General features: G+C 42.9%; 1 protein-coding gene across 6 annotated transcripts in view; it reads right to left on the bottom strand.

The window, feature by feature from the left end:
* Positions 1-12,711, bottom strand: part of LOC126184790 (band 7 protein AGAP004871-like) — a 489,046-nt gene that overhangs the window by 99,410 nt on the left and 376,925 nt on the right. The window contains exon 1 of one of the 6 annotated variants that reach the window (XM_049927365.1): positions 5,818-5,995. The exons of the other annotated variants lie outside the window; for them this stretch is intronic. Coding sequence (XP_049783322.1) covers positions 5,818-5,884 — 67 coding nt within the window. The 5' untranslated portion in view covers positions 5,885-5,995. Of the gene's footprint in view, positions 1-5,817; positions 5,996-12,711 lie in introns of those variants that run through there. 6 annotated transcript variants of the gene reach the window in all.

Genomic DNA, 12,711 nt, shown 5'->3' with positions numbered 1-12,711 from the left:
GATAAGCAGTTCACAGAAGAAGAGAACAGAAGTTTTTGAAATGCGGCGTTAAAAAAAGAATGCTGTAGATTAGACGAGTAGACCGAATAACTAATGAGGTACGGAATCGAACGGGGGGAAAAAGAAATTCATGTCTCAACTTGACTAAAAGATGTGATTGGTTGATAGGACACATCGTGAGGCATCATTCAGAGATGAAGAATAGGTTAGCGTGAAGAGCTGCATCAAACCAGCCTTCAGACTGAAGACCAGAACAATTACAATATGAAACTTTAAACTGGTAACATTCAGGACAGAAATAAAGGGTAAAAGGTTCGTGTAGTTGTCTACCCAGTTTTCATAAATTCACGGAAAGCTGGTTTTCGTCTGTTATTCCTCTAAGATATTGAATTCTTTGAATTGTTCGTGTGTGGATTGATACACACACTCTTCGCACTGCTGCACTAGCTGCAAATGAAAGCTCCCCGACTTTCATCTCTCGTCGAAAGTAACAAAGGTCTCCTACTTGGCCTCATCAGTATCTGGTCAAAGAAAGGCAGTTGCAGCACACAATGATCACTATTGTCCCCCTCAGTTCTCCTTACAATTCCCTCACTGCTCCTAGTGTTATCATCCTGTTACTTTGAACAGTCGGCAGCTTCCCTGAGCCGATCGATCCGAACTGTTTCAGTATGTCAGTTTTTTAATGTACCATCGAATGGACCTTCGTGATGTGCTGCTTGCTTACACGTTTCCATTTTCATGTTCAGTCTACTTTGTTGATATCCGTAAGGAGTATTATTATTCAGTATTACCAAAAATTAATAGCGTTCTCTACACTTATTCAACGAACATGAAAAAGTTGCTGCAAATGGTATTCGCGGCTATTTTCTACAAACACACTGCAGAGCAACTGAATTGGTGGAAAGTAGTAGCAAGACGAAATTTTCACTGATGTTTTCTAACAGAACGCACAGCGTCCAGAATTTGCATGCAGAGAGTTTCAGGTTAGATTGCGATTGTTTTTCATGAAGAGATATTCATTTGGTTCAAATGGCTCTGAGCACTATGGGACTTAACATCTGAGGTCATCAGTCCCCTAGAACTTAGAACTACTTAAACCTAACTAACCTAAGGACATCACACACATCCATGCCCGAGGCAGGATTCGAACCTGCGACCGTAGCGGTCGCGCGGTTCCAGACTGTAGCGCCTAGAACCGCTCGGCCACCCCGGCCGGCGATATTCATTTGACTTGGTAGTTGGGTGCGTGACGATTCCCTTCAACATGTCTGCACTACGTGATATAATTCTGTAGAATTCTCCGCTCCTTTGTCACACGGCAATCGGATTTTTTTTTTTTTTTTTTTTTTTTCTGGCACTTGAAGTTCAGAACTGAAACATCAATCTCCCAAAAATTCTCGACAAAATCGACATTCGAGTTTACCGACCATCTTCATTATCGTAAAGCATGATTGTTTTTCCGACAAGCAAAGTGGCTCTTTGATAAGTTGCAAGCGTGACTTGGGGGGGGTGGGGGGGGGGCTGGGTTCGATTGCTGGCGAAATCAGATTTTTGAACAAAGGTATACGTTCTACGAGCATTTTCATTTTCATGAAGTTTCAAATACATAAAGATGGAAAAAATTAATTTGTAATCTTTTTTATTTAAACCGGCTCGATTTACAATCTTTTGTAAGGGATCGGTAATTAAGAATTTAACTGGATTTTCGTGTACAATAGACAGGGTGAGCCACTAACTATTGCCACTTAGGATAACTCCCAAAGTATGATAGTAACTGAAAAGTTTGTGGGACAAATGTTGCATGGGACAACAGGAGCCGTAATATGATGTTGGTTTTTTGTTGCTAGGTGGGGTCGCGTCAGAGACCTTTTTAAGTAGGACGCTTTAGTTTGGTACTTATTTTCTGATAGCGGCTATCGAGACGAATCCAATGATGTGTAACAGTAAGATCTTTGAAGGTCAACGAAGGTCAAAAAGGTGTCATGAACGTCCATTTACAGAAGGTGTTTGAAGTGATGACCATTGGTATCAATGCAGTGCTGCAATCTTCTTATCATGGATTAAGTGGTATTCCTTTTCACATCGGCACTTATCGAAGCACATGCTCTGACAGTTCTCTCTCGCATATCTTCAGGTGTGGTTGGAACGTCTTTATAAACAACGTCTTTTACGAATCCCCACAAGAAAAAATCCAGAGACGTGAACTTGATGGAAACGAAGAGATAATGCACAGCTGCCAACGATGTGTCATTTTAACAATCCTGTTGTGTCAAACAGTAAACTAGTGGATGCAACTACGGTATCAACTCTGGTGAGCAACCTTCATACATACGATTGACGGCAGATACTGTGCTAGTTGTACATCAACGAGCGCGTACCCGTAGCTCCCTCTCGGCTCACTGCCATAGTGAAGTTTAAAGCGCCTTTGCTTCTTTTTCCAGTACACTTTTATACTTGCCTCGCGACAAAAGCAAGACAGAAATGCAGGGCAAAAATAAGTCTAGTATTTGTGCAAAGAAAACAAATTCGTAACTTCTCGGATCATCAAAAACGGCGACGAGCTGGAAGAACTCAGCCAGTCTAATCTAAATCGTCACGGTACAATATAAAAAGATATGTGCACTACTGTAGATTATCGTTTAGGAATATGTTCCAAAGATGTACAGGGCAGAAGAAACAGTTCCGCGAAGGAAGGAGAAAAGCCTGTCGTTAGATATATTTAATGAGGCCGAGGTGATCACTTTATCAGTTCCTGGATATGGTGGGTCACGTGGAGCAACACTGCTCGTCAATGATAGCGCTCTCTGCGAGAACGAGTTCCAGGAAGGCATTCGCTACGCAAACAACTGTTTTTCTTTGACTGATCTCTTACGTGACAAGCGATAAACAATGGCTAATCCACTAAGTAGTCTTCCTTCTCTTTACGGGTCTGTCTCACCAAAATTTCGTACTCGCACTGACATTTCCATTTCCTGAAAGAACCAGTTTTATTGTCGTGCTATGCGTGTAAAAGCGGTGAATGACAAATTGTTGGTAAATCGACGTTACTTCACAGAAACCTTAAATCAGGATGGCCGGGCGCGGATTTCAATCGTGTTCCTCCCGAATACGAGTTCAGTTCCTCCGACAAATGCATTCAACGGATAACTTGGTCACGCACCAAAATTAGCAGTTTTAAGTTTTCTACAGTCGCCTACAGCCATCATAGGTGTTAACTTATAACGCTGCCTGTGAACTATTCCACCACAATCGCCACTGAACTCTTAATTACCAGTGAGACATACTATATCCACACCTAATATCCCCACAACTGAGATACAAAATCAATTAATGGGGTGAAACATAACGCGAATTAGTAAAGCTAGCTGCAAACACGAAAATCTCTCTCTGAGATAAATGTTCTGGAGATCCATTTCCGCAGAGAAATACAAGATTACATGATTAAACAAGAGAGCGCAATTCAAGCATTATTACACACTGGCTTTGTTAGAGTATGTTCTTAGGCACGGGACGATACGAAAATGAAAGATTTATTTATTTTTCTACGTATTTTTTGTAATCATCAAAAGAAATAAGATTCTGAAACAAATTTGGCCGTGGCTTTTTGAAGGAACCATTCGCGTAAAATAATTTTGGGACAGATCAAAAAATGTCGGTTAACGGTTATTTGATTAATGATATCACAGTCGTTCAAGTATTTTGAAATGAAGGCTGTGTCACACTGATCAGCAGCGTAGCCCGAGTTTTGGGTTGGGTTGGAAAGTAGCAATTTTGAGGTGAGTTGGTGAAGCCAACGAACGTTACATGGCTATTTTTTTATATGTTGCGCATTTTGCTTTATATTTCCATCCCTGCTAAAACCCCATATTTTCTCATTGTCTGGTATTTTCAAGTTTTTAGTACCAATGTTAGAAGGCGTTAATAGTAAGAATGCCCCTGTCCAAATATCCCCATTCTCAAAGGTGCCGCTACGTTGATATAATACTGTACGTATGATTGTATGACGTGATAGTGGCCATAGTGGTTAATTAGTGCTGAAGAATAGTTGTCTGTTGATAGCGTCAGTCTCTCTCCTCGCGGCTTCCGGCATAAATATACCGGAACCTTCATCCATTAGAAATGAAATACATTAGCATTTATTCGTAGGGGCTATTCATTACATCCAGCAATGTACTGGAACACATTTGTTCAACACATAGTGCTGCACTCTTCTGAAACATAAATGACGTATAATTGGCTAATGAATTGGCAAGGATGTTGCTGCCCTAACAATCAGTACTCCATTAAAATAAAATAAATACAAAACAAGCACCTAGAAAAACCTGAGAACGAATTAAGTCTTCTGAAGCAGTAAGAGAGTCTTTACAAGGTTCAGGTATGAGAACAACAAATCCAGAACACAAGAAAAATCGAAATAATTTCTATAAAACCAACGAACGCGATCTGGCGAAAAAATAATTATGTTGGCCCATAGACACGATAACGTGTTAGAGTACACGCCCACTAAACAAGAGAAAGTGAGTTTGGGAAGGACCAAAATTCTCAGAAACCTTTATACAGGGACAGCACTGCCACTAGCGTACAGTAAAGAGAAGACGTCCCAGCCACGAATACCACCAGCACCACCAAATAAAGCAGTAAATAAATGTCATGCCTGCAAGCCTAGTGCAGAGACCTTGGGCTTGATGCCAGTTTGTCGGTTTGTGTGTCGAATTCGCGGCTTAGTTTATCAAACAGCTTCTCATTTGGTCCCACGAAGCACAGTGGGCCCCCTCCTGCAGACCTTTCCGCAAGAGTAAAACTTGAGATGGTTCCCGAAAATCTAACCCGGCACTTCCGCTTCAATTCCTAGAAGTACTAGACCACTACTGTCTTTAAACTCTACGTTTTTACCAGAGACGCAGTTCGTAAGGTTCTGACAGTAGATACTTGGATATGAGAAGTGACGTCGTCTGTGATCAATGGCATTTACATAAGCTGTCTGAAGTGAATGTACCACACGAAACGTCTCAATTCGTGGATTCCCATGTAAAAGTTACGTAGTGCAGCCCCCCCCCCATTTTGTATTTTTCAAAGCGTATGTATGATATATGTACATTATAGGCATCAAAATAGTCCGAGACTTGTCCATATTCTAATATAGGCTTTCTGATTTTATCTTGTTTCAATTTTTACAACGAAAAGCGTGTTAAATATGGCAAACTGCGCTAAATACGTCGCGAACTTGGACATCAGGCTACATTACAAGTTTATCTTTAACTACGGCCTCTATTTCTCATTCACATTCGTTAGCCTCGCCAACTCACACCCAAATTATCATATTCCAGCCCAACTTAGACCTCTGACTTTGCTACAGATGTCTACCACCACAATCAATTTTCCGCGGAGGACCACTGTCACACTCTAGCCGGTTCTCTCACTATCGCGCACAACTTCACTTATTTTCACTGTTTCCCTGTAGTCTTGCAATGTAGCTTCGCTCCGTGAAAAATGCAGACCGCGGCATATATTAAAATGTTGCCGTACCTACTTATTACGCAACAGGCATTTGACCGCAGATGAAAATGTAGTACGTTCGGGTATGAGATAGGAGGCTAGATACCACAGGTTCAAAACATATTACAATTGTGCAGGATCAGAACGGAAGCATACGTCTGTAACGCAATCGAGAACGTTCGACATGGCAGCACTGTAACTTGTTGCGGTGGACAGAAGGCACGTGAGAATGGCACACCGGAAGGGCAGATTTGCGCAGAAGCGAACGCCGAGGCCAGATAAAGCGTTCGAGAGCAGATAAGCCGCTGCAGCAGTCACCTCTTGACGGCTTGTAGCCGGACGCTCGGTCGATGATCACCTCCCGCATGTCGACTTCGCTCTCCATTCGCAGCGGCGTACAGTCGGTGGCTAGCAGCGCTGCCCCTTGGCACGCCGCCAGTCAGGTGACGGCTCGAGTACACACAGCGTCGGGAACCGGCAGGCGCGCGTCGCTCACTAACGGGCCCCGCGCACTGCCGGCCATATCTGTCGTTCCGCGATTCACGTTTATCGTTCTTGCAATTCCCGTTGGGCGGGCTCGTCTCGTGCGCATGCAGCGTAGTGCTGTGTGTCACTGGGGACTCCGTTAAACACGTTGACTGCCACTGAGTCTCAGGCGAGCCTTCGGCTGTAACCGCCGGCGATCTCGTGAAAGTCAATATTGATAAGGTAGCGGGAAGTACAAACTGTTTCAATAACCGCTGACGTTCAAACCCGCGTCCGGCCATCCTGATATAGGTTTTCCGTGATTTCCCTAAATCGCTCCAGGCAAATGCCGGGATGGTTCCTTTCAAAGGGTACGGCCGATATCCTTCCCCATCCTTCCCTAACCCGAGCTAGCGCTCCGTCTCTAATGACCTCGATGTCGACGGGACGTTAAACAACACTAACCTAACCTAACCTAGACCGGGAGCTACGGTACAGGCCAGTCAGTCACCATACCCTACATTCAGAAAAACTGACGCAAAAAAAAAATTGTCAATGTTCTGTTCTCTTTTCGTTTGCGTGCACACAAAGCCACGCCAAGTCATGATTACGTCACTGGCCAAAGCCTACCTCCTGTATCCTCCCAATGAAAGCGGGAAGGGAGGCGTCTATGGGGTCAGTTCCTCTGCAATTGTTGTGGTCTTCAGTCCGAAGATTAGTTTGCTGCAGCTCTCCATGCTACTCTTATCCTGTGAGAGCCTCTTCGTCTCCAAATAACTATTGCAACCGACATCCTTTTGAATCTGCTTACTGTACTAATCTCTTGGTCTCCCTCTACGATCTCCCCCCCTCTCTATCCCCCCCTACACACACACACACACACACACACACACAGTCTTCCCTCCAACACCAAATTGGTGATTGCTTCAGAATGTGTCCTACCAACCGATCCCTTCTTTTGGTCAAGTTGTGCCATAAATTTCTTGTTCAAATGGTGGTGGTGGTGGTGGTTAGTGTTTAACGTCCCGTCGACAACGAGGTCATTAGAGACGGAGCGCAAACTCGGGTTAGGGAAGGATTGGGAAGGAAATCGGCCGTGCCCTTTCAAAGGAACCATCCCGGCATTTGCCTGAAACGATTTAGGGAAATCACGGAAAACCTAAATCAGGATGGCCGGAGACGGGATTGAACCGTCGTCCTCCCGAATGCGAGTCCAGTGTGCTAACCACTGCGCCACCTCGCTCGGTGTTCAAATGGTTCAAATGGCTCTGAGCACTATGGGACTTAACATCTGAGGTCATCAGTCCCCTAGAACTTATAACTACTTAAACCTAACTAACCTAAGGACATCACACACATCCATGCCCGAGGCAGGAATCGAACCTGCGACCGTAGCGGTCGCGCGGTTCCCGACTGAAGCGCCTAGAACCGCTTCGGCCACACCGGCCGGCAAATTTCTTGCCTCCCAAATTCTATTCAGTACCCACTTTCCTCATTAGTTACGTGATCTACCCATCTAATCTTCAACATTCTTCTGTAGCACCACGTTTCGAAAGCTTCTATTCTCTTTTTGTCTAAGTTGTTTATCGTCCACGATTCACTTCCATACGTGGCTACACTCCACACAAATACTTTAAGAAGAGACTTCCTAATTCCTAAACCTATATTCGATGTTAACAAGTGTCTCTGCCACAGAAACGCTTTTCTTGTCATTCCCAGCCTACATTTTGTATCCTCTCCACTTTGGCTATCAGCTGTTATTTTGTTGCCCAAATACCAAAACTCGTCTACTACTTTAGTGTCTTGTTTCCTAATCTAATTCCCTTAGCAGCACCTGGTTTAATTCGGCTACATTCCATTATCTTTGTTTTGCTTTTGTTGATGTTCATCTTACGTCCTACTTTCAAGACTCTGTCCATTCTGTTAAGCTGTTCTTCCAAGTCATCTACTGTCTGCGACAGAAGTACAACGTCATCGGTAAAACACAAAAAAAATTTTTTCTGCCTGAACTTTAATTTCTACTCCAAATTTTTCTTTGGTTTCCTGTACTGCTTGTTCATTGTACATATTGAATAACATCGGGGATCGGCTACAACCTTGTCTCACTCCCTTCTCAACAACTGCTTCCCTTTCATGCCCCTCGACTCCTAACTGCATTCTGGTTTCTGTACAAGTCGTAAATAGCCTTTCCTCCCTGTATTTTACCGCTGCTATCTTCAGAACTTCAAAGAGTGCTCCAGGCTACAAATGCTATAGTATAGGCTCAGTATTGCCTCGTGTGTTCCTACATTTCTCCGGAATCCAAGCTGATCTTCCCCGAGGTCGCCTTCTACCAATTTTTCTATTCTTCTGTAAAGAATTCGTGTTGGTATTTTGCAACCTTGACTAATTAAATTGATAGGTCGATAATTTTCACATCTGTCAGCAACTGCTTTCTTTGGAATTGCAATTAATATGTAAATTTTGCCAAGTGTCCAAATACGCCGAATACGTGAGCTACATCATATGACATTCTTCTAACTTGTCTTCCACTTACGGCCGATACCCTTAATATTCCATAAGCGATTCAAGAAATCGAAACAAGGATTCCGACAAACTGTAGTATTCAAATGGGTGAATGTATCACCAATGCTCACAGCTTTATTTTATATAGAGGTATTCGTGAGCACCTGGAAGGAGAAGCATATTGATGTAACACTTGTTACAGCCCACAGCGAAACTTTTGCCAAAGAGGGCTATGAACGTGCTAAATATGAAAGTCACGACCGGAAGCGAAGTGCAGTTTCGCTTCTTTGTCAAAAAAATAAGGGTTTGTAGATACCCTGAACGGTTCATGAAATATCGGGAGTACCTATATTTCAGGTTTAGAAGTTTTAGGTAAGGCAAAACTTTCATCAACTCGAAGATTGGTTTGGAAATCACATGTTTTATTACGCTTAATGCTATAAGAGATAGTATACCCTTACCCCCGCCAGACCTTTGAACTGAGTTACCAAGGCAAACTGAGTTCCCCAGGCAGTTATAGGGATACCTACAGTTTACCGTGGACTACGACGCAACTTGTCCCTGAAATTAACAATGCACTAACAAAAGTGAAAGAATCCATACGGGACAGTAAAATATCCATATAATGACCAAGGGTTGAATCCTCAACCACTGGATCGGTAATACGACACCTACTGAGCCATCATGCCCTGAGTAAAATAACCTCTTAAGAATTCCTCAGTTTTTAAGGTGCAGTTTTATTGTCGTCCCTCTAGAGCAAGCATTACGAAAATTAGTATTCTCAGTGTTCTCCCTCTTATCAAACACATTGTGGCGTGGTATGCAATCTTTCCAAAGTACTTGTAACTATGATTTAGTTTTCTTACACGTTAAATGCTTGTATCTGGTAATAAAACCAAATACGTTGAGGTGATAAGTCATGGGATACCTCCTAATATCGTGTAAGACCTCCTTTTGCCTGGTATATTGTAGCAGCTCGACGTGACATGGACACAACAAGTCGTTCGAAGTCCCCTGCAGAAATATTGAGCCATGCTGGCGCTGTAACCAACCATAATTGCGCAAGTGTCACCGGTGCAGAATTTTGCGCACGAACTGACCTCTAGATTATGTCCCATAAATGTTCGATATGATTCATGTCGGGTGATCTGGGTGGCCAAATCATTCGCTCGAATAGTCTAGAATATTCTTCCCACCAATTGCGAACAACAGTTGTTCGGTGACATGGCGCCTTGTCATCCATAAAAATTCCATCGTTGTTTGGGATCGTGACGTCCATGAATGGATGTAAACGGTCTCAAAGTAATCGAACATCCAGAGGACCCTGTCCATTCCGTGTAAACACGACCCACACTATCATGGAATCACCACCAGCTTGTAGAATGTCTTGTTCACACCTGGGTCCTTGGCTTCGTGGGGTCTGCGCCACACTCGAGACCTACCATCCGCTCTTACCAGCTGAGTTCGGGACACATCTACATCGATACTCTGCAAATCACATTTAAGTGCCTGGCAGAGGGTTCATCGAACCACCTTCACAATTCTTTGTTATTCCAATCTCCTATAGCGCGCGGAAAGAACGAACACCTACATCTTTCCGTGCGAGCTCTGTTTTTCCCTTATTTTTATTATGTTAATCGTCTCTCCCTACGTAGGTCGGCGTCAACAAAATATTTTCGCATTCGGAGGAGAAGGTTGGTGATCGTAATTTCGTGAGAAAAACGCCTTTGTTTTAATAATGTCCACCTAAATGTTTTATCATTTGAGTGACACTCTCTCCCATATTTCGCGGTAATACAAAGCGTGCTGCCCTTCTTTGAACTTTCTCGATGTACTCCGTCAGTCCTATCTGGTAAGGATCCCACACCGCGCAGCAGTATTCTAAAAGAGGACGGATAAGCGTAGTGTAGGCAGTCTCCTTAGTAGATCTGTTACAGTTTCTAAGTGTCCTGCCAATAAAACGCAGTCTTTGGTTAGCCTTCCCCACAAAATTTTCTATGTGTTCCTTCCAATTTAAGTTGTTCGTAATTGTAATTCTTTGGTATTTAGCTGAATTTCGGCCTTTAGATTCGAGTGATTTATCGAGTAACCGAAATTTAATGGATTCCTTTTAGCACTCATGTGGATGACCTCACAATTTTCGCACCATACAGATATGTTTTCTAAACAGTTTTGCAATTTGCTTTGATCTTCTGATGACTTTATTAGTCGATAAACGACAACGTCGTCTTCAAACAACCTAAGAAGGCTGCTCAGATTGTCTCCCAAATCGTTTATATACATAAGGAACAGCGAAGGGCCTATAACACTACCTTGGGGAACGCCAGAAATCACTTCTGGTTTTCTTGGTCACTTCCCGTCTATTACTACGAACTGTGACCTCTCTGACAGGAAATCACGAATCCAGTCATATTTGACCAGACCACGGTTTTCCAGTCGTCTAGGGTCCAACCGAAATGGTTACGAGCCCAGGAGAAGGCGCTACAGGCGATGTTGGGTATCAGTAAAGGTACTCGCATCGGTCGTCTGCTACCATAGACCATTAACGCCTAATTTTGCCGCACTGCCCTAACGGATACGTTCGTCGTACGTCCCACATTGATTTCGGTGGTTATTTCAGGCAGTGTTGCTTGTCTGTTAGCACTTACAACTCTACGCAAACACCTGCTCTCGGTCGTTAAGTGAAGACCGTCGGCCACGGCGTTGTCTGTGCTGAGAGGTAATGCCTAAAATTTGATATTCTGGGCACACAATTGACACTGTGGACCTCGGAATACTCAATTCCCTAACAGTTTCCGAAATGGAACGTCCCATGCGTCTACCTCCAACTACAGCTCCGCGTTCAAAGTCTGTTGATTCCCGCCGTGTGGCCATTATCACGTCAAAAACCTTTTCACATGAATCACCTGAGTACGAATGACAGCTCCGCAAAAGCATTGCATCACAAAAAGACGTTTTTCTTGAAATAGTGCAACAATTTTTATTTAGTCACTAATTGGTTTATCGGGTTTATGCGATCTCCAATTAACAAGTGTCCCTCATAACCGCAAATAAAGTACGCTTAGGGCTGAAAGAGGTATTAGTGATGATGTTATGGCATCCTACTTACAGATGTCATATAAAGAGAAAGAGACACATTTTAAACACAGAGCTGATTCTGCAGTAGTAACTGTCTGCTCTCTGCGACATGCATAAATTCCATTAGTGGTGAAACTATATTGAACAGCGGATTATGTGATATGTACTAATCAGTTTCCATAATTTCGTGTTATATTATCTACCTACCTTTTTTCATTCTATGGAGGACATGAAGTGCATCGTACAGGTCATAAAATACTAAATCAAAGTAGAAACAGTTTCACCGGCCTGTTCTTCGTTTATTTTATCTACAGTTACAACAGTCAGTCATATTTTTGTCATAGCCTATGAAGCCGGAAACTAAACTGGTTCGTGAGAGAGTGAAAACTACTGCAAAGCATCATTAAGTGTTCTGTCTTTCTTTGGTGAGCATTGTAGTCTTACAGAAGGTCCCATCGGATTAGGGAAAGATGGGGAAGGAAGTCGGTCGTGACCTGTCAAAGGAATCATCCTTATACAAGGAAGTGGGATGGAACAGAAAAAGCATAGCCTGAGATAGAACTCAACAGAATGAGAAGAAGGCGCAAAATACAAATCAGAATGGTCAGCTCCCAGTACAACAATACTACACGGGTTCTACACGTACGACGTGTGTCATAAATAGCATATGGTAACCGTAGAATCACTTCCTTTTCTCAATAATAAAAAAGAAAACTGTATTAAACTTTATATTGCAAGCAACTGTCATACGCTGAATAACCCTTATATTTTTCCAGAGAACTGAACAAGAGATAAATAACAAAACGTCTGTTCAATCAACAACTATTTCAGCTCATGGTGTTTACCAGATGTCCTTTAATAAATATCTTACAGATGCGTAGCACTAAACATTCAAGATGTTTACGTCAACAATGCGTTACATCAATGTTCCACACAGATACGAGGAAATGACGTTCCAATTAATGCTGTTCCGAACAGCAATGAGCTAAACCTGAATGAGCACTAAGAGTGAAAATGAAAGAAGCTGGACTCATTTACACCCACTTTCTGTTTGTCCTGCGACGCATCTAAACGTTTGGTTGTAAACGCAGTCTTGTGGACAACTTATTCTCTGACTTACGTGCACTTGCTTTTGTTTACTCTACCAAAATATGAATGCACTTC

The sequence above is a fragment of the Schistocerca cancellata genome, chromosome 4, assembly GCF_023864275.1.
Source record: "Schistocerca cancellata isolate TAMUIC-IGC-003103 chromosome 4, iqSchCanc2.1, whole genome shotgun sequence".
Lineage (NCBI taxonomy): Eukaryota > Metazoa > Arthropoda > Insecta > Orthoptera > Acrididae > Schistocerca > Schistocerca cancellata.
The sequence above is the reverse complement of the archived record's forward strand: the minus strand, read 5'-3'. Positions and strand labels throughout refer to the sequence as shown.